General features: G+C 36.0%; 2 protein-coding genes across 5 annotated transcripts; one reads left to right on the top strand and one right to left on the bottom strand.

Moving 5' to 3' along the window:
• Positions 1-8407, bottom strand: LOC127880549 (SH3 domain-binding glutamic acid-rich-like protein 3). 3 transcript variants are annotated; one of them, XM_052427862.1, is made up of 5 exons: positions 8264-8407; positions 7451-7595; positions 2719-2886; positions 2137-2236; positions 1-1188 (listed from the first exon to the last, which is right to left on the bottom strand). In XM_052427862.1, the coding sequence occupies exons 2-4, from the start codon at positions 7547-7549 to the stop codon at positions 2171-2173; spliced, it is 333 nt and encodes a 110-aa protein (XP_052283822.1). In that variant the 5' UTR covers positions 7550-7595; positions 8264-8407; the 3' UTR covers positions 1-1188; positions 2137-2170. The 3 variants fall into 3 exon arrangements, with proteins under 3 accessions (XP_052283822.1, XP_052283823.1, XP_052283824.1); XM_052427863.1 differs by lacking the exons at positions 7451-7595; positions 8264-8407 and adding an exon at positions 6442-6637; XM_052427864.1 differs by lacking the exons at positions 7451-7595; positions 8264-8407 and adding an exon at positions 4720-4932.
• Positions 8212-27462, top strand: LOC127880548 (tumor protein p63-regulated gene 1-like protein). 2 transcript variants are annotated; one of them, XM_052427860.1, is made up of 6 exons: positions 8212-8672; positions 15397-15491; positions 18106-18282; positions 20758-25122; positions 25439-25619; positions 25977-27462. In XM_052427860.1, exons 1-4 carry the CDS (start codon positions 8379-8381, stop codon positions 21113-21115), a joined length of 924 nt encoding a protein of 307 aa, XP_052283820.1. In that variant the 5' UTR covers positions 8212-8378; the 3' UTR covers positions 21116-25122; positions 25439-25619; positions 25977-27462. The 2 variants fall into 2 exon arrangements, with proteins under 2 accessions (XP_052283820.1, XP_052283821.1); XM_052427861.1 differs by having other exon boundaries at positions 25439-25633.
• Positions 27463-27883: the final 421 nt, after the last annotated feature.

Genomic DNA, 27883 nt, shown 5'->3' with positions numbered 1-27883 from the left:
TTATAATTTTGTATTCATTTATTTTACTTACTGTAGTGTATAGGCATCTTAATGTTAATATAAATACACAAAAACATAAGTACTCTTCACAAAATGTATAATTATTATAAACGTGTTCAACAACAATGCATATGAGTTGAAGCACAGAGCAGAATAAAACGAACGACATTGAATAACACAAGCAAAATGAAATAAAAAACAAAAGAGATAAATATATGCATATTTCAACACACAATTTTGGCACAAGTTTATTGTTGAAACAGAACAACGTTATACAAACGAAGATGTACAGGTTATTTGGTGATCTTCAAAGTTGTATGTAATACGTTCAAAAGGAACATATTTTTGCAACTTTTTTGTAATTCGCCGTTTTCTCCTCTTAGTGACAATTGAGCAGAAATTATCAAGTGAGCAAACTTTATTAGCCTTTAACACCGACTAAAAACTAAAATTGAAATATTGACGCTTTATACATATTCACATTTATATCAATATAACGTAAAATAGCGAACCTCTGCTTAGTACGAACTTTTTTCGGTGTATATTAAGTCAACAAACATAATTTGAAATGTAACTAGACCTTCCTATTCAATATCAACTGTTTCTTATTTGGACATGTTGCCTACTAAAGGTACATGTATATACATTTAAATCTGAACATTAAACACTATCATAGTTACACTGTACACTATATTACCGCTGAAATGGGCAAAGAAAGCGGCATGAGGTCAATTATTGCAGAAAATAACAAAAAAGCCTCATAACATCTCAAAGATACACTTTAGAAGCACGCATAAAATATACACTTGTTAGTATTCTGTACTGCTGATGTACGGAGTGGTTTAATCGTCTTAACGTAAAATTTTATTAATAACAAAAATAAACACGTTAAACACAAATTTCACGTCGATTGAAATTATTTTCTACGTCTTACGATGAGCCGTGATTACTGCCTCATATTTTTATTGCTTAATATTAAGCATCGTTCCAACTGCAAACTGGCCTTCTACCAAGCTTATTTGACAGATGGTACATAAAGAAGCATTTTCCAATATTACATCGCAAAACAATATAAGCATGTAACTAATTAACAGTATATTTACTTTAAAAAGACATTATAAAACGCAACAAACACAACACAGAAGACATTCGATGAACTGTTTTAATCGGCATGGTAGCACCTTTATTCTGAAATGATAATATGAGATAAAACGTGAGATGGCATACGGCATATTTTGTTCTGCAAATGCATATAAATATCTATCAATAAATAAGATTCGTAATATCATATCGCGAGTTCCCGTCGATTCTCGCGGCCCCCGAGATTTCAGTCAGGCAATAAAACATGTCGTCGGTTCATCAACAATGGCGGTCAATATGGTCTTTTTTTCTCCCAAGCAATCGTTTATTGACTTTAAACTTACATTTAATTAATACAAAACACATGATATAAATGTGATAGCATCACATTATAGTTAGTGTTTGTTTATTGTTGTGTTTTGTAGTTGTTTTAAAATATTTAATCAGTTTTTGATGATGGATAAATTAAGTTTCATCTGCATCCTTTATAGCGTAATACAACTCGGCATATTATAATTTATTTCGCTAATAAATATCTTCAACAATACTTAAGTTAATAAATCAAATTCACTTCAGACTATATCACGTATTGTGATACAACCTTTATACGTACATGTAGTTTCAAATCTGTCATTATTGAAGGATCTTGTATGTATTTGAGAACGGATGATTGTGTTTAGAAAACTCTTGACGTAGGTACTACATTACCTCAGCAAGCAAGTAATACCTTCTTGTTAATCATTTGCTATTAGTTATTCAAGAAATCTTCGCTGTTGATACAGGGCATTACCAGTAAATTACTGAAACCAAACTAAGTCACTGTTGCTTAGCAACACCACGCATTTTACTGGAAACAAACTATTTAAATGTTCATTTGCAATATAACTCAACTAAATGGAAACTAACTAAGCAACATCACTCAACTAACTAGGTCGCCTTTGCCTTGCAATATAACACAACTAAGGGGAAACAAACACGATCACTGTTGCTTGGCCAAACCTCGTACCTTACTGGAAACAAACTGTCCTTTTTGCCTATGAATACTACTTAACTTACTGGAAACAAGCTTAGTCACAGTTTCCTAGCAACGTCACTCCATCTTCAGGAAGACTTTCAACGTATTGTCCTCCACTGAATCCTCAAACTGCTGGAAGTCCTACACACAGGAATATAAACAGCATTAGCGAGTCAATATATACAGGTATACAAGAATATGCACACCATTAGCAAGCCAACATGTACAAGTATGTTCATATAATATTGGATGATCGATTCATTGATACATGTTTATATAAACTCGTATACTAAAATAACGGTCATTTTGCAATAGTATACTGTTAAAGCGTTACAAATATTTATCAACAAACTGTTGTTAATTCAATTCCTCACGATGGTTTGCCTTTGTTGATTAGTAAGAATTACCGGTACAGATTGTATATCATCGCATACGATGTTCCGTAAGACATTTATCAACGTCATGAAAACTATTATATTTAACATATTGGTATTGTATACCAGAACAGTCTGCAAAACATAAAAGCAAGCTTAGTAGCAAGCTAAACGCTTTTATTGCATAATTTATACATATTATTTATTCGGAAACATGACTAAGAAATAGATATAAAATTCCTTATTTACCCCACAGTATTTATCGTCATTAAAGATTGCGGGCGGAAGTAGGTCTGGAATTCCCGCCTTTTCTCGCATGATCTCGCGGGCCTCTTGGTCCTGGCAGAGATCAATCTCCTCGAACGGGATGCCCTTCGCCTCGAACACATGCTTGATCCGGTTCTGCTTGTTGAATATCTAAAACAGGCATTGGGGGACAGCTTTGTACATGTACAACTAGCCATGTTTACTGAGCCGTTCTGCTTGTTGAATATCTAAAACAGGCATTGGGGACAGCTTTGTACATGTACAACTATCAATGTTTTCTGAGCCGTTCTGCTTGTTGAATATCTAAAACAAGTATTGGGGACAGCTTTGTACATGTACAACTAGCAATGTTTACTGAATCAATATGCTTCGTTCGCGTTCGTATTCGGAATATGCCAAAACAATCGACAACGGATGTACCCGATCGTACGGCGTTGATCGAAAACATTATACTTATATTTTTGCATCGTATCTGACGAAAAGTTCGGATAGAATACTAATAGTTTCTTTCTGTTGCAACAGACTTGTTTATGGCAGTGCCTGGTCAATTCCTTAAAGATCGTGAACGCATCAAGTGTACTTTCAAAGGAATTTAGCCGGGAATCTTTTGATATTGTTGTATTAGTTGTTTTTTTTTACTTATGAGTTCGTATTCTTTTAATTATTTTACTAGAGATATCGGGAATTGGTAAATATAGACTTTCATCATTTAAAGTTGATGAGTCCAAACAAGGTCCAAAATAATGTAGTCTGCTTCATGTGGTTCTTTCTCGAAGTTGATGTCTATCCAATGTCCTAACTGGTCAGACGTACACGTGTCCGAATATTATCTGCGGTCATAATTAACACCGGACAACGAGACCAGATTAATCACCACCGACGCGGGTGGCGTCTTGTTATCTCATTTATCACAGCATTGATGGAGCCATGCATGTGGATCGAACAACAAGATGAAAACAATAACAAAACCACCACCATGATACGTTGTGATACATTACAGTCTCAAGAAATATGAGCACATCAGGCTGACTGAAAACAATTTGCACAAGAAGTGCACAAATTATGCGAGTTAATCAATGGTATATTTTTTAATTATAAATACAGACACTGTGTTTTGGTTCTACTCTGTACAGCACTTCTAACACTACGCCTAAATAATGGTCAGTAAAATTTGTCAGACGAATTTTTCAAATGTTGCCAGCGAACAAATCAATGTCAAAACATTCATTGAAAGGTTTCTTATTACCATTAAACAAAGTTGATGCTACATGTAAACAACAAGTATACGATGGCCTCAAAATGCTCACATGAGTTCCAGGTAAACCAATGGTTTAAACTTGAAGAGGTGGCCTAGTTTTTTGACACACGCCCCGGATTCAAATTTTGCCTAGGTATTATTAAAATAAACATTCTGGCCGAGTTTTATCACGATTATGTCTAAAATATTTGCAACTTAAGTGGCAACACAATTTTTCTATAACTGTATCCAGTGGCCTAGTTTTTATACTCTCATGACACACATTGAAACTCGGTCTGGCTATTGTAAAGATAAACATTCTGGCCAAGTTTTCTCAAGATTGGGACGGATTTTTTTTCAATAGTGGTAACAAGGTTTTTCTACGATTCAACCAGGTAACCAGGTACGCACATGATCCAGATTCAAACACACTATAGGTATTTTTAAGCAAATCCTTATGAAAAAGTTTCATTTCGAATTGAGATTACGGGCTAAAAGTTGACGACACACGACAATTGACGACGGACGACAGACGAAGGGTGAACATAATAGACCAGCACTCCGTACTCAGGGGAGCTTACATTTATTACACAAAAAATATCTCACACAATGACATAAATTCGTATGTATGTATGGAACACGAAATATAAAGCGGTATAATGGGCGAGACGACTTTCATCAAATAACTGGCAATAAATTGTAATCACAAGGCTCTCAAGAATCGTGGATATTATTTTGTTTCTTACCACAAAATTAAGGAATTTCATCCAAACCTCGATTTTGCCTTTAGCTTTTCCTTAAACCGACCACACGAATCACATAATATGTTTTTATAACAATTACTTTTATATAGCGGTGTCCACCAAAGCGAACACGCCTTGCCACTATACGCTAATTTTGTTATACATACATTTACACATATAGTCATAGTTATACAGACAAGAGGTACACGGTCGCTCACCTGGGACTTCAGCGAACGGAACTGCTCTCAGCAACTTTTGAGATGTTTTGAAACCAATTTCAAACTTCGCCAAAATAAATAAACTAGAGAGTTAACAAGGTTTTACTCTAGCCATGTAAGGAAAAAGGCCATACCCCTGGCGGCAATGTTTTTCAACGGACGGGAAGAATTTTCAAACTCAGCCCAGACAACCTCAGAACAAATGTTTTGACCAAGTTTCATAAGGACTTAAAATGTGACTTCTAGAGTGTTTACAAGGTTTTGCTTTAGCCGTATAAGGAAAAATGACACGTCCCTGGCGGCCAAATTTTTCGACGAACCATAACCATTTTCCAACTCAGCCGAACTGTGATTAGAACAAATTTTCTTACCAAGTTCCATAAAGATTGGATCATAAATGTGACTTTTAGCTTGAGAGTTAACAAGGTTTTACTGTGGCCCTATAAGGAAAAATGCCTAGCCCCCCCCCCCCTCTTGCGGCCATATTTTTCAACGGACGGGAACCATTTTTTTAACTCAGCCCAGACATCCTCACAAAAAATGTTTTCACCAAGCATAATGAAGATTGGACTATAAATGTGACCTGTTGAGTTTTAACAAGGTTTTACTCTAGCTAGTCTTGTTTTTCAACCATCCGGAACCATGTTCGAACTAGTCCAAGATATATTTGGGTCAAAACTTCTGACCAAGTTTCATGAAGATCAGACAATTAATGTGTCCTCTAGAGTGTTAACAAGGCAAATTACAAAAGACAATCACAAATACTCACCACAAGCACGTTGTGCTCAGGTAAGATTATGACGAATTCATCCCACTGCACTAAGTCTTACACAACAAATCAGCAATTAAGACAATAAAAACCCGCTCAGCTTTTTGAAAACACTGAGATGCAAACAAAAATCTGTGTACAGTGTATTTAATTCACAACATGCTAGTCCCGCGCTGCATACGCAAGTGAGTCACGCGCAGAAAGAGGGGATATTGGTTGACCACATCCCATACATTGCACAAAGGGACGTTTATCACGATCATTTCAGATTTAAAAACAATTTCTACAGTATTTTAAAATGTAACCCATCATTGAATCTGCAATGGTATGATATGCCCAGAGCCAGAAGCAGTTGGAGCACTCGACAGTTTCATATACTTCAATTTGTTGCTAATTCGACCTCTTGTACAAGTCAGGGGGAAGTTAAATATTCAGAAAATGATTCGTCTGCAAAATTGACAACTCTCATCGTTTACAAGCAATTTAATCCAAACTAGTATTTTAACATTTGTGAATACTTGTATACATTTCCGATAGCACTTATATCATATTTAACAATTAAATCAGAACATAGTTAATGCATTAATTTTACATTGTCCTTGAACCAGGCTACCTAGGTTTACACACGGGCAACCGATGAATGAAAATTTAAACGAAAGCCAAATGGCTTATCAGCGATGTTTTCGACGTGTTCGAATATACGCATGTTCACACGACAAAATAAGAAAATGCACAAACCTCTCTGTTAGTTGTCACAGACGTTGTGTATAATTTCACCACCATTTTGATGCCACAAGGAAGTTAATTGTCATAGAACATCCAAATGTTGTTATCCTGTGAGAAGCGTTTCTTACACGAAGAGCGATCCACTACGATCAATATCATATGCTAAGAATCCGAGAGAGGCGCCCTACGGGGAGTGAAAGAGGAGCCTCACAAGGGAACTGGTTTCGCGTGGGAATTGTTCCGATATGAACGGAATGAATATATCTACGCGCACATAGGTAACTGACGGACAAACTTATTTAGATTATTACCAACGAACGACATAAGTATTCTCCTCCTGTTTACCACCACCACCACCGCCACCGCCACCGCCGCCGCCGCCGCCGCCGCCGCCACCGCCACCGCCACCACCACCACCACCACCACCACCACCACCACCACCACCACCACCACCACCACCACCACCCCACCACCACCACCACCACCACCACCACCACCACCACCACCACCACCACCACCACCACCACCACCACCACCACCACCACCACCAGCGCCACTACCACCACCACTAGCGCCACTACCACCACCACCATCACCACCACTACCACCACCACCACCATCATCGTCATCATCATCATCATCATCAAGTTAAAGGTGCGGTTCATAGTCTGCTTCGATAAAACATGCATCTTCATCCGACTTCGACATTTACCCATCGTCATCATCATCATCACCATTAATCCCTTGACCGGTCTGGTCGTTGGGGGCAATGAAAGAAGACATCCAACTAACTTATATCTAAATAACAAAGGTTATAAACAGCTACATTAACATGTATAGAAAACAAGAAGTATCATTGGACTACGATATGTGTGACTGTCGTTAATTGTTAAAATAAGAGTTGAAAACAGATATCTAGAAATACACGTAAGTGTTCATAAGATATTTAAACTATTTTCCAATTATCATGAAATACCATATAATTCCAGTATTTTGTACGATGCAAATATGTGTTACGTACCATGTGGTTTCTATCCATTGAAGTCGCACAATCTCTTTTTTTTTGGCGCACCTTTGGTAGATCTAAATCTTCTTTTTTGTAGTTTTGTTCGTACGACATGAGGCTCAAGCGGGTCAAAAATATTAATTGGGTCGGGTCAGCCAGTCTAAATGTTAATATCCGAAAACATTTGAATTCGTTTATTTGAATATAACAACTTCAGTTTTTAATAAGTTTTAGCAAATTAAATATTCAACGGTTTGTCATGGGGGATTATGTAGAATGTTCTTAGTTTGATTTATCTAATTATAATGATTTAATCATAAATGAAATACTGAAAAGCTTCTACAACTATTTATAGGGATAACAATTTTGTTGAACGCAATCAGCAAATGTTAGCATTGCATTTAAACACCATTTACATTTTGAAATTCACGAACATATAGGAATAGACAGTACTCTGGCATGTGAAGTTAACTAAGTTTGTCAGCACGGTGCTACACGTGCATAACATGGACATCGAATCTTAGCTTTCCATACGCATATAGGAAATGCATATTTGATATAAAAATGTTATAACCACGAACTCAAGTGTTGAAGACAAGCTCAATTTTAATCTCAGAATCCTGCATATTTGAGTAGTTGTGAATATCGTTATTTTGAAATCATTCAATTGACTCAGAGTCACGTGAAGTCAATCGATGAAGGCGTCGCCTAATGCTAATATAAATTAATGTTAATGCGCATAAAAGTATTCCAATGCCTTCGTATACTGCTTGCTATGATATCAACAATCTACATGAAATATTTAATTGAGGGGCTAATAAACCATACTGTATTGCAGAGATAGTTCACATTCTCGTTGTTGCTCGTTAAGTGAGAATATCCGATATATAGACTGACCAAGTCTCAAGGGAGGTAACCACTTTTTTGTTGCAAAATTTCCAAGATGGCGGAAAGCGGAGACGCAACATCAACAAATGCGAAGCCAGCAATCACAGAGGTTCATCTAGAAGATGAGACAACGCAAAAAGTCGACATGTTTGAAGGAGCCACATTGGACATATCCGGGGAGGACGGGGAACACCCACCGGACGTGGACTTCGCCGGTCCGGGTCTAAATCGCAACCGGCCTGGCTCAACCATCGGTCGTCAGTCGGTCCGCAGTACAACCAGCAGGACCACAATGAAGCCCGGAGGCTACAAGTCAGAGATATCATCGAAATCGTTTTTCTGTTATAAGGTAAACTCACTTTTAGCTTCAGTATTGTTATCGTTAGAATATGAGGTAAATGTTGTAAAGTGTGAAATAAGGTCACTTCCTAGTTCTTCTTGAATGCTCTGGGCTTTTATAGATCAGTTGAAGAGTGACGTCAGGCGCACCTGCAAAGTTTAGACTCCGCCCACTGGTTGGCAAAAAGAGGTGGAATTCATATAAGCGCATATAGAGAAGGTTGACAAAATCATCGTTTTTAATGATAATCATGCTCATATCACATAAAATTTTACTATATCTATGTAGTAAAAGTAAAGTCACTTCCAACAGCCTTGCTGTTGGGCTAGCTCTTTAGCGACGTGGTTGAAGTGTCTGACTACCACTCTGGAGGTCGTGGGTTCAATCCCTGGCCTGAGCTCAGTATTTTCACAATAATGGCGACGAGGCAAAAAAGTACTGTGAATGCGGGAGTCAGTCTGAGCTGTTTAATGGTTTCTGGGAGGGCCATGCGGATGCAAGACATGCTGTAGCTGGCGTGTCTGGGCCTTGAAACATAAAAAAGGGGAGGAGTGTAGTAAAAGTAAGGTCACTTCCAACAGCCTTGCTGTTGGTCTAGCTCTTTAGCGACGTGGTTAAAGTGTCTGACTACCACTCTGGAGGTCGTGGGTTCAATCCCCGGCCTGAGCTCAGTATTTTCACAATAATATGCAAGGGAATGCATCTTTGGAACGGTTATATAGTTGTTATTATTCGTTTTTACTCACAAGGAACTCGGGAGTGGAACACAATCTAATAGCTCGATATGTGGTTACCACAAAAATCTCTCTACTTGGCATTTCTTCGCGACCATTTTAAGTTTTAAAAAAATCTCAGAAATTGAAATTCTTTCAGAATAAATTAAATTTAATGAACAAAAACAAATAAGGATGAAAACAAACAACCAAGAGGTCTATTTTCTGTACGCAGCATTGGGTAACTGATTTGAACCTTTAATTATGTCTGAAAAAACTAACCTTGTTACACATTAAATAAATTCCCTTGACTAATGTAATTGTTTTATTTAATTGTTCACACTAATTTTGACACTCTTACAGAGCTCCAGATAACTTTTTTGAGTAATTGGGTAAATACCCACTACTTTTGAGTTCAATTGGGTATTTTCATTTTTAATTGGGTACAAAAAAGTCGGTACCCACTACTTAAATTGACAATTGGGTATTTTTTTATTAAAATTTGGTATTTTCATTGTCTTTAGTGCTCTTGACTCTCATTGTGACGATCCAGACTAGATTTTTAGCTCATCTATTTTTTGAAAAAAAATTATGAGCTATTGTCATCACCTAGGCGTCGGCGTCTGCGTCGGCGTTGGCGTCCGGTTAAGTTTTGCGTTTAGGTCCACTTTTCTCAGAAAGTATCAATGCTATTGCATTCAAACTTGGTACACTTACTTACTATCATGAGAGGACTGCGCAGGCAAAGTTAGATAACTCTGGCGTGCATTTTGACAGAATTATGTGCCCTTTTTATACTTAGAAAATTGAAAATTTTGGTTAAGTTTTTGCGTTTAGGTCCACTAGATAACTCTGGCGTGCATTTTGACAGAATTATGTGCCCTTTTTATACTTAGAAAATTGAAAATTTTAGTTAAGTTTTGTGTTTAGGTCCATTTTATTCCGTAAGTATCAAAGCTATTGCTTTCATACTTGCAACACTTACTAACTATCATAAGGGTACTGTGCAGGCAAAGTAATGTAACTCTGACTGGCATTTTGACAGAATTATGTGCCCTTTTTATACTTAGAAAATTGAAAATGTGTTTAAGTTTTGTGTTTAGGTCCACTTTATTCCTACAGTATCAAAGCTATTGCTTTCATACTTGCAACACTTATTAACTATCATAAGGGGACTGTGCAGGCAAAGTTATGTAACTCTGACTGGCATTTGGACGGAATTATGGGCCCTTTATACTTAGAAAATTGAAAATATGGTTAAGTTTTGTGTTTTGGTCCACTTTACCCCTAAAGTATCATAGATATTGCTTTCATACTTTGAACACTCGCAAACTATCATAAGGGTACAGTAAAAGGACAAGTTGCATAACTCTGGTTGTCATTTTTACGGAAGTATGGCCCTTTTTTGACTTAGTAACTTTGAATATATGGTTAAATTTTGTGTTTCGATCCACTTTACTTCTTAAGTATCAAGGCTATTGCTTTCAAACTTCAAATTCTTTCATGCTATCATGAGGTTTCTGTACCTGGCAAGTTTAATTTTACCTTGACCTTTGAATGACCTTGACTCTCAAGGTCTAATTATTAAATTTTGCTAAAATTGCCATAACTTCTTTATTTATGATTAGATTTGATTGATACTTTGACAAAACTACTCGTACCTGACATACCACAATAGACTCCACCCAAACCAACCGAATCCCCCCCCCCCCGAATCCCCCCCCCCCCCGAATCCCCCCCCCTAATTTTTTTTTTTTTTTTTCATCTCACAAATGACCACCACACCCTCACACTATACCCCCCCCACCCCACCCCCCCTCCCAATTTTTTTTTTTAAAACGGTTAAAAAACACAAATATTTCTTTTTATTATTTTATGTTTGAAATACCGTCCAACCATAGCACCCAAGAATACCCCCCCCCCCTCCCCCCACCCGAATCCCCCCCCCTAATATTTTTTTTTTTTTTTTTTTTTAAGATCATCTCACAAATGACCACCACACCCTCACACTATACCCCCCCCCCAACCCCCCCATCAATTTTTTTTGAAACGGTTAAAAAAAAACACAAATCACAAATATTTATTTTATTATTTTATGTTTGAAATACCGTCCAACCATCGCACCCAAGAATTCCCCCCCCCCCCCCCCCCCCCCGAATTTTTTTTTTTTGCATTTTATTTTCTCATTTTTGGAAAATAATGTACCCCTCCTCACTCCACCCCTCCCTCCTTTGTGATTGAAAATGAGAGTCCCTTCACCTTTAAAAAGAAAATAGATGAGCGGTCTGCACCCGCAAGGCGGTGCTCTTGTTTTATACTGGGGTTACCTTGATATGCCCATACATTTGTAGCTTTAGATTTCTTTTCTGTGACTGGCACAGAGAACAACACAGTGTTAATCCAGTCTCCCCTTCCTTCACAATTAGCCACGGATATTTGCTAGTCCATTCATGCAATGTTTTCTTTCTAACGCGTTCCCCCCGTGTTTTCATTTCGCGACTTTCTAGTGAAAGTTCGAAGATATTTTCCAGCAGTTTTCTTACAATGTATGCACTGTCAGCGCTTGCCTCCGAAACAACATCGTCAATAATTAGTTTCACTATATTTTCCGCTTCTTATTTTGTATTCCTCGCGGTTAAATAACTAAAAATTGAGCTTTTTGGGGCCTGGGATACGATATTGCCCTTTTTACGGCCTCGCGGTTTCTACATTTTCACAACAATAACAAGTAGTTACATAGACGCTTTCTTATGTACATATTATTGTGCTGAAGGTTATACTGAAAGCGCTTGGACAATGCGGAAAGAATCCAGGTATTTCTGACCGGCTTACAGTGAAAATGGCCCCGGCTATTTGCAGGACAGATTTACTTGTTACGCAGAGAAAAAATACATTATGAGTAATCGGCAATTTAAATTGGGTTTTGGTACGCAGAGTTTTATTTTTCTATGCGTAATCAGCAATTTTACAATGGGTATTTACGCAAGTACGCACCTTATCTGTAGCTCTGCTCTTAGTTGCAGCTTTTATATGCCGGTGTTTAATTGCACCTCTGTTCATCACAAACCGATTATCTCGTTATGATTGGATACTGTCCAGACAATTACAAAGAAAACATGGTGTCATAAAGTAAAACCCAGGGACCTAAACTTGGGTCCCTGAATAAACCACATGTGGCAGACGAGTGTCTGGTCATAAAACACAAGTTACGATACCTCCATGTCATCTCTTGGCATATTGAGAAGTCATTTAAGCCAAATTTTAAAGCTAAAATACTGAACAGTTGCTTCAATAAAATATTTTAACATTAAAAAAATGAAGACATTTGTCGGAAATGGATTAACAGGAACTATATATATATTAGGCATTATAATCAAAATAATACATTGATTAATAACTATACATTTAAAATATTGTGCAATTTTACTGCTACGCAAGTAAGGTATTTAACGGGTACCGGCAAAAGTAAACTCGGCTATAACATGTAAAGATTGTACATTACTGCAGTGTAAGAAACACAATCATGAACAAAAGCAATCACAATATGGTAAAACATAAGTGCGCTAAATAAATTAAATATATGCATTTATCATAACACTCACTCATTACTAGTAAAGAGATTTCAATAAACATGCAAAGACAGTTCAATTTGCATAATATGCAGGGGTTTTCTGTTTGTATGCTAAATTGTATTAATATTGTCATTTAATGTAAAAGAAAATCATCACAATATTTAAAAATTGTAATGGATTACGCTTTTTAGGGCTTTGTTTTATATTAAATGCACCTCTGACACTATCGATCTCTGATGAAAAATAACACTATCCAGTATCCACACCACTTACAACTATAATGAAATTAATACATTTTTATTATTGTTGAAATACAATTTATTTAAGTCTTACTATCAGAAAGAATACGGCTAATTTATTGTTTTGTTTTGTGGAATTGTCAGTATTTAGTCTTCCGATCACGTTTACTCTATGCTTATAACTACTTTGTATTTTTATGATGAGGAAATTTGATTTGTGTACCGGTATATACATCTATTTGGTACTAAATATGATATATTTGCACTATTTTTTAAGAGTTTTAATGTTTATTTCGGTCTTATTACCAATTTATTGACTAAACAAGAGCCCTTTATACATGTTTCACGTTACTGTAACCAGTGTTTTTGCCAACCAGTGAGTGCGCATGCGCAGAAATTCCCGAATGTAAACAATAACATTCAACTGGTCTATAAGTACACGCGTACAGCTCAGGGTTCTTGTTAACCTGATGGTGGCATAAAGCAGTTGAACTGTCTGTCAGTATGTCAGTTTGTCCATCCGTCCGAAAACTTTCATGGTCATAACTTTTTTAATATTGAAGATAGCAACTTGATATTTGGCATACATGTGCATCTCATGGAGCTGCACATTTTGAGTGGTAAAAGGTGAAGGTCAAGGTCATCCTTCAAGGTCAAATGTCTAATATATGGCGTCTGTCCATCCGTCCGAAAACTTTAACATTGGCCATAACTTTTTCAACCTTGAAGATAGCACCTTGATATTTGGCATGCATTTGTATCTCATGGAGCTGCACATTTTGAAAGGTCAAGGTCATCCTTCAAGGTCAAAGGTCAAATATATGGCATCCATCCGTCCGTCCGAAAACTAACATTCGCCATAACTTTTTTATGCCCCCGAAGGGTGGCATATAGTTTTTGAACTGTCCGTCAGTCTGTCCGTCTGTCTGTTCGTCAGTCAGTCTGTCCGTCCGTCAGTCCGTCCGTCCGTTCGTCCAAAAACTTTAACATTTCCCATAACTTTTGCAATATTGAAGATAGCAACTTGATATTTGGCATGCAAGTATATCTCATGGAGCTGCACATTTTGAGTGTTGAAATGTCAAGGTCAAGGTCACCCTTCAAGGTCAAGGTCAAAGGTCAGATATTGCAATATTAAAAATAGAAACTCACTATATGGCATTCATGTGTATCTCATGGAGCTGCACATTTTGAGTGGTGAAATGTCAAAGGCAAGGTCATCCTTCAAGGTCAAGGTCAAAGGTCAAATTTTTTCAATATTGAAGATAGCAACTTGATATTTGGCATGCATGTGTATCTCATGGACCTGCACATTTTGAGTGGTGAAAGGTCAAGGTCATCCTTCAAGGTCAAATTTTGCAATATTGAAGATAGCAACTCGATTTTTTGCACGCATGTGTATCTCATGGAGCTGCACATTTTGAGTGGTTAAAGGTCAAGGTCATCCTTCAGACTCAAAGGTCAAATATATGGCTTGAAAGCGGCGCAGTAGGGGGCATTGTGTTTCACGAACACAGCTCTTGTTTAATGTCAAAAAATAATTTATCACGAATCAACCTTATACATTGTAAAAAACACAATACCTGTTATCACCAACATCAATTTGCGAGAAATTTGAGGAGAAATACTCAATACAAAAACCGTTATCAAACCGAAAGCCAAAGTTTTCAATTGATCATTCGATCTATCTAACAGATGTTTCGGAAATGGTCGTTATATTACATTTGGTTTATTAGACACAAGATCTATCTTGCCAAGGATTCCGGAGATAGTCTATAGCATGTTTTACAAATTCAGAAATTCGTTGGTATACTCGGCTTTGTCTATTGCAAAAACAATCACATTAAAATGGACCGTTGAGGTGTTTGAAACTTTGGATTAATATCAATATTATGCCAGCAAACCATATCAAGTAAGTTGTTAAAATTTGCGCATTATGGATATATTTACTCTCTATTTGTGTTTATTTATGCCAGAAAATAGTTTATGTGACTAATATTTCCGATTAAAGCCCACATGGTAAGTTAAATAGGTAGGAGTGCTGGGTCACTCTCTGGGTCCACACATAATGTAGCCTCTGGCTCAGAAAGGACCTCATAAACTAAGAAATAAACACACAAATACACACACACGTAATATCAATAATAAGTAATATGCTGTTGTTGTATACAGGTATACAGATTTTTGTAATTACTATAATCATTGACAGGAGAACAATCTAACCAAGGCTATGGACCGTTGCCAGAACGATTTCTACAAAGAAGAATTGGATGGCCAGATTTTAGGGAAGTGGCTCCTTGCAGAGTAAGTTTTACCTTTAATATTGTTGATTGCTGCTGTACTTGCATGTTGTGCAGACTACGGTATCACTACCGGGCAGTGCCCAGGGCTTTGTTCCCTATTTTGAGCTCACCGGAGCGTGAAGTGCTCAAGATGAGATAATGTGATCACCCTATGTCCAACATCATGCAGTCTGAAGTGTGTGGTGTGCGTCATCAAAGTTTAGCTTCTTACCTCTCTAGAGGCTCTCTTTATCCAATCTAGATGAAACTTGGTCACAATGTTGATCTAAACATATCCAGGCATAGATTGAATCTGGGCCTTGCCAAAAAACTAGGTCACCAGGTCAAATAGTAAAAAAAGTTGTCACAACTCTTTTCATAAATAAAGCTTATGTAACATGTTAAATCTTTTTCATAAAATTGAATATAGCATTGCCACCGTTAGTATTCTTTGACTGCAATGATATTTCAGTTTTCTGGTGTGTTATTGTCATGCTGGTTCAATTAATTTTATGCCGGCCTTACAGCAGAATATCCAGTTAAAACAGAAATCATTGTCCCTGATTAGCATGTGCGGAATGCACAGTGTAATCGGGGAAGTCACTTTATGAACATGTATTAAGCCTCATTTTCCAAAGCTAGACTCATTTATTAGCTCAACTATTATATATGAAATATATATAGTGGAGCTATCCTACTCACGTCGGCGTTCGCGTCTGCGTTCGCGTTAGCGTCTGCGTTAGCGTGCAAATGTTAAAGTTTTCGTACTACCCCAAATATTTTCTTTGTCCCTTGACATATTGATTTCATATTTTGCATACTTGTTTACCAACATTACCCCAACCTATAAACAATAGCAGACAACTCTATCAAGCATTTTGTCATAATTATGGCCCATTTTCCACTTAGAGTATGTAGCAAATGTTAAAGTTTGCGTACTACCCCAACTATTTACAATGTCCCTTGACATATTGCTTTCATATTTTGCATACTTGTTAACCATCATGACCCCAACCTATAAACAAGAGCAGACAACTGTATCAAGCATTTTGACAGAATTATTGCCCCTTTTATACTTAGAATATGCATAGTATTGATAATTCTATGTTAAAGTTTGCGTAATACCCCAAATTATATTTCCTATATCCTTTGACATATTGCTTTTATATTTTGCATACTTGTTTACCAACATGACCCCAACTTATAAACAAGAGCATACCACTGTATCAAGCATTTTTACATACTTACGGCCCCTTTTACACTTATATAATTGAACATTTTGCTTAAATTGCCATAACTTCTATATTTGTGATCACATTTTATTATTACTTTCACAAAACAACACTTAGCTGAATACCACAATGGATTCCAACTAAACAATACCCCACGCTCCTACCCAGAATCCCCCCCCCCCCCAACCTCCACCCCCCCAATATTTTTTTTTAAACATCATAAATAAATTACCACACCCCACATTATACCCCCCTTTCCCTCATGAAATAAATTACCACACCCCACATTATACCCCCTTCTCTCCCCCCTCACCCCCAAACTTCCCCCCCTCCTAACCTCTCCCCCCCCCAATGTTTTTTTTAAACATCATGTAATAAAAATTACCACACCCCACATTATACCCCCCCTCTCACCCCCCTCCCCCCCGAACCTCCCCCCCCCCACAACCTCCCCCCCGCACAACCTCCCCCCCCCCCAATTTTTTTTTTAAACATCATCTAATAAATTACCACACCCCACATTATACCCCCCTCTCACCCCCCTCCCCCCCCCCCCCCGAACCTCCCCCCCCCAATTTTTAGCTCGACTATTATATATGAAATATATATAGTGGAGCTATCCTACTCACCCCGGCGTTAGCGTCTGCGTTAGCGTGCAAATGTTAAAGTTTTCGTACTACCCCAACTATTTTCTTTGTCCCTTGACATATTGCTTTCATATTTTGCATACTTGTTAACCAACATGACCCCAACCTATAAACAAGAGCAGACAACTCTATCAAGCATTTTGTCATAATTATGGCCCCTTTTCCACTTAGAATATGCAGCAAGTGTTAAAGTTTTCGTACTACCCCAACTATTTTCAATGTCCCTTGACATATTGCTTTCATATTTTGCATGCTTGTTTACCAACATGACCCCAACCTATAAACAAGAGCAGACAACTCTTTCAAGCATTTTGTCATAACTATTGCCCCTTTTATACTTAGAATATGCATATAATTGATAAATCTATGTGAAAGTTTGCGTTTTACCCAAAATATTTCCCCCCCCCCCACGGAAACCTCCCTCCCCCCAATTTTTTTTTTTAAATCTTCTAATTAATTAAATTAATTACCACACCCCACATTATACTTCCCTCTCACCCCCTGCCCCCCTACCCCACCCCACCCCTCCCTTTTTTTTTTTTACACATCATCTAATTAATTACCCCACCCCACATTATACCCCCTCTCAACCCCCACCCCCCCCCTCCTTTTTTATTTTTGAAAGATCGTCTAATAATTATTGAATATGAACAATTTCCCCATGATGGCTTACGTTATACTGTCAAGCACTCGAATAGTCGAGCGCGCTGTCCTCTGACAGCTCTTGTATTACTTGCCCATTTTTCTTTCTGATCAGGATTGATCACTGGGACCATGAGAGAGAGAAGATCCTGATTCTTGCAGAGAATTCTGTCCTCATCTTTCGCTACAACTTCATCACAGACACGGTGATAGAAAAAAAGCGAGTGATGCTGCATGTTATTGACTCCATTCTTCTTGGGGACTTCACCTACCCTGACTGGTCTATTATGCCGTGAGTAGAGGTCTTCACCACTAACGACTAACTTGACTGACAGTTGGGCCTAGTAATGTGCTACTTTGGGTACTAAAAATTCAGTTATGTGTATAAACTGGCAATTGGAAATTCACCTGTCACATGTCAACATCCAATATATTTCATTTGATCACATTTTATGAAGTAACCTTCACAAAGTCAAGTAGCATAAACATCGAGATCTTATAGATGTTCCATACTGTATTGTATGCTAAAAACCTACCCCCATATCGTTTTTATTGATTTCTGATACTAAGGACGTTAAAACACTAATTTTAACATCTAAATCTTTAATAATCATTTATGTTTTCATATCTTGTCTGCATAAATATCTTAGATACAAATTGTATTAGATGTGCATTAAATTTCTGTTAGCACTCAAATGGGATTAAAAATATCCATTGCCTTGAATTGACTGTTCCAAGGAAGTGATCACAGTTTTCATCATGTTAAGTTGATAATCTTTATAGATAGTGTTAGAAAAGTAGTGGATACAAACATGTTTTTCTCACCAGATATATATTTAGCAGCTTTATTGTTTGCTTTGCTTGATGCAATATTTATTTGAATATTAAATCACTCTGTCTGGAAAAGACTGCTATGGGGTGTGATTGACAGCTGGTAAGTTGTGTTCCTATTGTATTTGGGATGAGTTTGAAAATGATTGTGGTGCATTCAAAAACATTTTTGCTTGTGTTTGGGCAGTTTTCCTTCCAAGTCTTACAAACATAATGAACATTACCTGCTCAGAACAGTTTAGTTCCTTTGAGTTTCAGGTATGCGCCTAAGGGCCTTTGGCCATCTTTTTTGCAGCATCCTGAACCTTTTGATATGTTAGATCTTTTACTGTTTGACATGTATAATTATACCCCCATTACTGGTAATTGGGGCTATATAGGAGTCACTTTGTAGGTCTGTCTGTTGGTCTGTCCCGAAATGTTATCCGATCTTCACCAAACTTGGTCACAAGTTGTATCTACATGATGTCAAGTTTGAATATGGGTCATGCCAGGTCAAAAACTAGGTCACGGGGTCACTTAGTGTGTTTTAAACCGAAAGTTTGTCCGGACCATAACTATGTCATTTATCGTTAGATTTTAAAATGACTTGGTACATTTGTTCAACATCATGGGACGGTGTGTGGTGTGAAAAAAGTATGTTGATATTTCAAAGGTCAAGGTCACACTTGGGGTTCAAAGGTCAAATGCTTATCCGGACCGTTACTTTGTCATTTATTGTGAGATTTTAAAATCTTTTGCCAAATTTGTTCACCATCAAAGGACGGTGTGTCGCGCGAAAGAATTACATAGATATCTCCAAGGTCAAGGTCATACTTAAAGTTCAACGATCATAAATTAGCTTGTCCGGGCCATAACTATGTCATTCATTGTAAGATTTTAAAATCATTTGGCACATTTGTTCACCATAATTGGACGGTGTGTTGCGCGAAAGAATTACGACGATATCTCCAAAGTCAAGGTCACACTTAAAGTTCAAAGGTCAAAACTGGCAAGGTCACACTTTGAGTTCAACGATCATAAATAAGCTTGTCCGGGCCATAACTATGTCATTCATTGTAAGATTTAAAAATCATTTGGCACATTTGTTCACCATAATTGGACGGTGTGTCGCGCGAAAGAATTACGTGATATATCCAACGTCAAGGTCACACTTTGAGTTCAAAGGTCAAAAATGGCCATAAATGAGCTTGTCCGGGCCATAACTATGTCATTCATTGTAAGATTTTAAAATCATTTGGCACATTTGTTCACCATAATTGGACAGTGTGTCGCGCGAAATAATTACGTAGATATCTCCAAGGTCACACTTTTCTTTCAAAGGTCAAAAATGGCAATAAATGATCTTGTCTGGACCATAACTATGTCATTAATTGTGAGATTTTAAAATGACTCTGTACATAACTTTTGTTCACAGTCATTGGACGGCGTGTCATGGGAAAGAATTCAAGAGTTCAAAGGTCAAAATGGCTGTAAATAATAATGGCATAAAAATTGCCATAAATTACATTCTCTTGTTTTGTGAAGACAGCATGCAAAATAGTCTGTGTCAATGCGGCACGTGGGGGTATACATCAGGTCTGTAACAAAGCTCTAGTTTGTGCTAAATTATGCAGCGCTTATGCTTCAAGGAAGGTAATCTATAGGCTGAAACTCTTGAGCCAATACTGCTGCAGGTGTGCCAATATGGAACCATAGCTCACCATAGACATATTGTAACCTATAATTAAATTTAAAAAGAAATACCATCTTTATGCAGCAATGGTCTGATTAAGTTCTTCATCCTGGCTCTTTGCCCTTTGGGTGACTAATCATGATCAACTTATAGTGATATTTATAAGTTGTATATATGATTGAGAAGACCTATAAACGCAATATTGTTATAATATTCCCTGTGTGATCCAATGATGTCAAACCCCTGTACTGCTTGTTGCAGAATGGTGTCATCAGACCATGCTCATGGTGGTATACAAATCAAGTGGAACAGCGGGGAGCCGCCCACATTTGGTCAGCGCTGGAACCCGTGGTGCGCCACCATCCCGTGGGTGTGCCTGGCCCACCACCCACTGCTGTACAACCCACGGGAGAACGAGACCGTCACATTCAATGTGGATGAGTTCTATGAGTCTCTGCTGGACGCGGTGAGCAAGGCGTACGGCCGCAAGAGGCCAGGGGAGAGGGTGACCGTGGTGGAGGGGCCCATACTGATCCAGAGCTACGCAAGCATATCCTCCATCATATTCAACCAGTCCAACATTGGGTACTTCAAGGATAGGAATGGAGTCTGCTTCTGAGTAAATAGACAGAACTGTAAACGTTATGGATCTTGTTGATGTATTTATTTGTTTGTCAGTTGCAGATAGTCTCATATGGCGCCAGAAATCCAGTCATGGTGACTTGTCTCAACAGATTTAATCTTGTTAGACTTCTGTCCAGATAATCACATTTGTGTTTATGAAGTATTTGTGAATGTATTTCTGTGATTGCATGAATTATAATGAAATCCTTTGTCGTCTGTGATCCTCTACCGTATGGCAGGGCAGGGTATCACTGGGGCAAAAAAGTTGTCACCACTAAAATTGGTTGCTCAAACTTGGAGCCAATGTTAGTAAAATAATAAATATCAGTTTTTTATATTGACACCGTTTAAGTCTTAACAAACATGTTACCACTTAGTATCATAAACTTCATTTTGGTGATTGAAATTTAACATTTCTATTGTTAGCTATAGGTGATGTATATTTATCATACTTTACTTCAACTCACAATCTAATGTCAATATTGTTAATAGTTTTGTTGGGTTGCCAAAATATAAAACAATATCAAAATAACCCTTTACTTGCAGTGTGCTAAATCCTCCTTCCAAACAAGATCTTTATGTGTTGAAATAACAACTGCCTGCCCCTATTTATGTTACAATATATCATGCCTGTGGGCAGACAGTGTTTTTAAGTGCAGCAATCAAATGAAGATGCATATTTGGTTTTCCATGCTGTAACTCAGCCTTGCTCCAGAATAAAGGGAACCAGCATTTCATATAAAAAAAGATGCAATTTTTTTTAATTTTCATCTGCATTATGATTAAAAAATCAAAATATTGCAAACAAAATAATTACCAAATAAATCAGAAGATTGAAAAAAACACATGCTTATTTTGATTTCAATCAAGTGTGTTTCTGCCTAACCAATCGTGAAGTAGATGCTGTGACATCAGAGATAAGCATCGTTAACAATAGGCTTATGAGTGATCTGATAACAAACAGTGCCTTTGGGGTTTGTTTGTATACAATCTTATGACTTAATATGCTCCAGTTATGTGCCAAACTTAGTTTTTTGTAATACAGATAAATAAAGTCTACAATTAAGATGTAAGCAATGAAATTTGCCACCTTGAAAACTTTGTCACCACTTTTGAAAAATGCTTTGCCGGTTGCGACTTGGGCATAGAGCAGTGGAGCCCCTGCAAGTTTACATACTGCAGTCAGTTAGCCTGCCCACAGCATGCTGTCTTCTCTTTAACTAGTACTGTAGTCATCAACCTGGGACACTATTACTGTTTGCTAATTGATGAAACTGTCCCTTATGATACAGAACACATGAATCTGATGTGTTTATTGTTAGTGTGTTTTCTAACTTATTGTTACGTGTCAGTACACATTGCAGTGCACTATTTAACTTTTTTAGTGTGCCTGTTGTTTGACTACTTCAGGGCCAAAACCATGTTGATAGAGACTCATCATTGTGTAGTATGACCATAGCACTTTAATGTAATCTTCTACTTGAGCTATTTTGTTGTTAATATTTTTATTTTGTAATGTGCCTTTCCTTTTGTACTTATTGTCATTTGCATTTTTTAAAAATTAGAACAGATTATGTTTGCAAGTGAGTTTTGTTATTTACATTTTTTTAAATTTGAACAGTGAGTGTTAGTAGGTGAATATGTATGTATCAACATAATAAATTAAAGACCATTAATGTTGATATATATATATATATAAATATGATATTTATATCATGGATTGAAACCGTCTCTGATTTTTTTTTAATTTTAAAATTTCAATATGGTTCTCAAAGCTGCATAGGTAACCAATAGCATAGTCTAGAGTTACTGTTCTTTGTTCACTAGAAGTAGATAAGATGATTCTGATTTTGTATATTATTTAGATAATATTACATGAATCTTCACATATTTATTTATTATGAATTTTTGCAATTCGATGATTGCATCAACATTTGATAACTGAAACATGGTTCATTTTCACCTATATTTACTTTTGAGAGATGACAGTTATGCATACAAAAATGCAACATTTAAATGTAACATATTTTTGTTAGTTTTTACTACGATTGAATCAGTTAAATACAAACAATAATTAAGATCTAAAAAGTTTGTTTTCAATGTGTTAACTTGTGCAGACTGCACAACGCTAATGCATTTATACTTTTTGTGTGTTGGGTTGTCAGTTTTGTTTAAATTCTCGATACAATTTCTGTTAATAATTGTTTAATCTGCTCCATGTCTAGTAGGATTTGGTAATTGATTGGTGTGTTTCTAAATGTAAAGTGTAAATTTGTTGCATTTACTACTGTGTTTGGAATACATGTAGTCTAAAATTATAAAATAAAAAAACAAAAAAGAAATATCAAATTGTCTTTCATCACAATTTCATTCTAGTTCCATTGAGAGAAAATGATAATATACATGTGTAGCACCTGTCCATTGAGACTTTACGATATTTTTAAATATCCACATATTTAATGGTTTGGTACACATATTTCCAAATGACCCATGAAAAGCATTACATATCTTTATTATTTTACTATTTTGGATAAAGGATTATATAGTATGTAATATAATAATAATATATAATATGTTTGTTAATAATTACCCTTCTCGAAATAAAATACGCTTTTTAACAAAATACACTTTAAGAAGTGCATTTATTCTGCGCTTTCTCCAAAAAAGTGTATTTTTTCTGCGTCTTTCGTTTTAAAAGTACACTTAAGTGCATTAAAGTGTATTTTTCGAAATTAGAGCGCGTTTTTTTCATAATCTTTTGAATTGCCAAGTGTATTTTTTCTGTACTTTTATATGATTGAGTGCGTCTTTTCAATGGAAGTGTATTTTTAACTATATCTTTTCCAAGACAGTGTGTCTTTTCAATTTAAGCGTATTTAAGTGTATTAATAAGTGTATCTTTTCTGGGTCTGAACATATTTTATACTTTTCATACATTATATATTAGTAGTAAAAATTTTGTAGTATTTACAAAAACAACACAAATACAAGTGTTATGTATGACATTATCAAATGTTTATTGATTATTTGAAAACATCAAGAAAAAAATACTATTCATAATAAATTTTTTAACAACAATGCTTAACAGCTTTAAAAAGCACAAGTTCAACTAAATCAGGCTGTGGGTCACTTATTAAAAATACTGAATGTGTCAAAAATATTATGTGGGCTTCTGGCAAGCCCACATAATATTTTTGAAAGCCCACATAATATTTTTGACACTTTCAATATTTTTAATATTTAAATTATATTTTCTCAAATTTCTTATACTGATATTTAACCCAAATAAAATTAATATCTACCACATTGTCTACTAAACTCATTTTTTAAAGGCAATTAAACTAATATTTATAATAGAATTATAATTTTCTAACACCTTTCAGTATGTCAAATTGAAATATTCACAAATAAATATAATATGCTAAGGGTTATGTGCATGTATTGTAATTTGTGATTTCATAAACAATAAACAGATTGTCATTTCTCAGTAATGATATTCAATTTAAGGTCACAAAGAGAAGAATTGTTATCAGTGATGTGTATTATTCCATAAATATTTTGGTGTTGAAATGTGCCTTTATCAGTAGATATATCTCAAGCTGACACAACAGATAAAAGATCAGCTCTCCCCCAATTAAATCAAATATGCATCATAAACACTAATCTCTTATCAGTGATGCAGCAATGCCTAACAAAGGGGTGCATATCATCTGCATACTTTTGATTGGTTGATAGTTTTTGTTTTGAAAACAAGCCACTTTTGATTGGCTTAGGGCACAGGAAGTAAATTTGTTTAAACAAGCAGGTGTCAGCAACTGATAATGAGCTACATTTTTAGACATGATTTAGCAAATTAAGATTTTAAATTGTACTTGTAGTGTCAAATGTCTTGAAATACTGTCAGCATGAAGTATTGTGTGATGAAAACAAAGTGTATTTACTACAATGTAGTAAATCAAAGGAGGTCCAAAGTGGCTGGATACTGAAGAACAGTTGTAACAGGTTTGTATTTTTATTTCTGCATCCCTTTTTTAATTAAGTTCATTGAATTAATTATGATCATTATCATGTTTATGTATTGTCTCTGGTATAAGGATAAGTAAATGCATTGTAATTTTAAGGAAAACTAACACCAATTGAAACAAAAATAGATAAATATACAAATTAAAAAGTGTTAATGTTGTGTACAGTGAATTATTATGGCTGTGTTTTATGGTTATTGTCATCTTAAACTTTATTTATAGCTAAGTCTGGTCATTACTGAATGGACTTCTTTCCCTCATATTTCAATGAGAACTTTTATATTTTGATTTTAAAGGTAAAACTCTTGCCCCAAGGAAAGAATGTGCATTATCACCTGCTAAAAAAGGAAGAAACAGGGGGATACTGACTGATGTATGGACTTTAACACCAGGTTTTTACCCTTCAAGAGTTGGCCAACTAGAGTGAAGCAGGAGAGTGGGCTGTGCTTGACTAAGAAAAGCTGGATTTGTTGAGAGGTAAAACTATACAGGTTATTGCATTTAAAATGCATCACACTTCCAGCGAGTCCAGACAGCCAAATGAGACCACGCATCTTAGTTCATTTTCAAACTGTATTGTCTACAAAACGCTATTTCTTTGATGATAAGAGTTTAGTCACATGTGATCACAGGATTAAAAAATTGCAAAAATAAACAAACAAAAACAACAAGCAAACAAACTTGCATTGATTTAAATTTCTAATTATAATCGCAACAAGATTACCATTACAGCAATATTTCATAGTTAAGTGAAACAAAAACCTTACAATTTAACAAGTATGAAGAATGCCTCGCCCTTTTGATAGTGTGTGATATCATGTTTATCTTTTGCAGATCAATACGCATTCAAGATCCTTAAGAAGAGAAGGACACAAGCAACATCAGTGGTAGATGTCACTCCAGCCCCTGCTTTTCCGGTCTCGCATGCTGCTTTCCAGGTCCCTCCAGCTGCCAAGATCAGGTCTAGGCACTGGCTGCCATCCAGGTCCCCCTGGCGGTTGCGGTCGTGTTCTCAAATGGCTGCTGTACTGGACTACTGGTCCCACCACCATATTCGGTCAAGGTCTCTCCAAATGCTGAAGTCCAGGTTCCTCCGGCCACTGCGGTTCAGGTACCCCCAACAGCTGTGACCTAGTTCTCTGCAGCAGCTGCGATCTAAATATATTGACCCACTGCGGAACACTGCGGTTAATCGTTTTTTCCATACAATCTTCCACAAATGCCTCATTTTATAATGAAGTGTACAATTCTTATGTTCATATTTGTTTGTGTTATAAAGATGATTTTCCTGCACATTGTGTTTTTTTCCCTTAAAACTGCATGGGGCTATTACTTTTTTTACTGAAACATATCAGCACAAAATTGTAAAAGACTTTAACATACTTTAATACAAAAAAGTGTTTAAACCCACAGGAAACCACCTTGCCAAAAACCCACAAAAACTTACTGAGCAGGTTATTGTTTGCCAAAACCTAGCGAGTGTGCGTTTCATTGTCCATATGCTTATAAATTTAATAATTAGAATGAATTATCTTTAATGTATTTTTTTTAGATATATAAACTCAAGAAACTTACATAATTTTTGCGCCACATTACAAGTTTATTTGAATTTGTGTCACTCCTAAGATTTTCCCACGGCCTCCGAATGTCTCTCTTACCCTCTGAAAGTGTTTGTGTTTAGAAATTATTTATAACGTTATTTTTAATAAATAAATCTATTTCAGACTATAAAATACTGTTCTAGCTGTTGATATGTCCCCTTTATAGTTAAAACTGAGATAACTTGTGAGTAAATAGTTGTAAATGGTTGTATATATTTCCAAGTTTGGAAAGTTATGTAGATCTCAAATGTGCTTTCATGTCCATAGTGCTTATATATTTAATAATAAGAACGAATTATCTTTGATGTCATTTTAGGTTTTTTCATATAAACTCGAAAAACTTAAATAATTTGTGCGCCACATTACAAGTTTGGCAAGAAAAAATCTTTAACAATATTAAAAACCATGAGGATTGAGAAAGATTTAAAAAAAACTATTTTGCTATTTGACAATTTGGTAAGCCTACATGTATGTCTTTGTCTTTCAACATATTTTATTTGCCATTGTTATTTATTGTGATAATGTTTGAAAAAATTGTATATTGACATGTTTTTTTTCAATGCATTCTTTGTATGGAACAATGTAAACCAAAAAGTATAGGGACAGGGGGAAGCAGTTGCAGAGGAAAGCGGAAAAGCTTTTAAGCACCCATAGAATGGCCTTAACTACTTGTTTATTTTAAAATGATTTATGTGAATAAATGTGTTTATTTCAAAGTTTATTTGCTGTTGTTCTCTCAGATCATATTAAAACCGGCCACTTTTCATATCCAAATGAATGTTTTTTTAATAGACATTTTTAAAGATACACTTAAGTGCACTTTATACACTAAAAATACACTTGAGCGTTTTTTTTTCTTCAAAAAATACACTAGAGCGTATTTAAAAAAAAATACACTTGAGCGTATTTTTTCCCCCAAATTTTTCAAAAAATACACTAGAGCGTATTTTTTTCAAAAAATACACAAGAGCGTATTTAAGTGTATTTTTTCATGTTTTCCTAAGTAAATTAAAACGCTTAAAATACGCTTCAAGTGTACTTTTTGGGGAACAAAAAAAAACGGTAAGCGAATTAATACACTTAAATACACTTAAGCGTATTAATTCACTTAAAAACACTAAAGTACACTTTAAAATACAC

The sequence above is a fragment of the Dreissena polymorpha genome, chromosome 5 (assembly GCF_020536995.1).
Source record: "Dreissena polymorpha isolate Duluth1 chromosome 5, UMN_Dpol_1.0, whole genome shotgun sequence".
Lineage (NCBI taxonomy): Eukaryota > Metazoa > Mollusca > Bivalvia > Myida > Dreissenidae > Dreissena > Dreissena polymorpha.
This window is presented reverse-complemented; position numbering and strand designations above follow the sequence as displayed.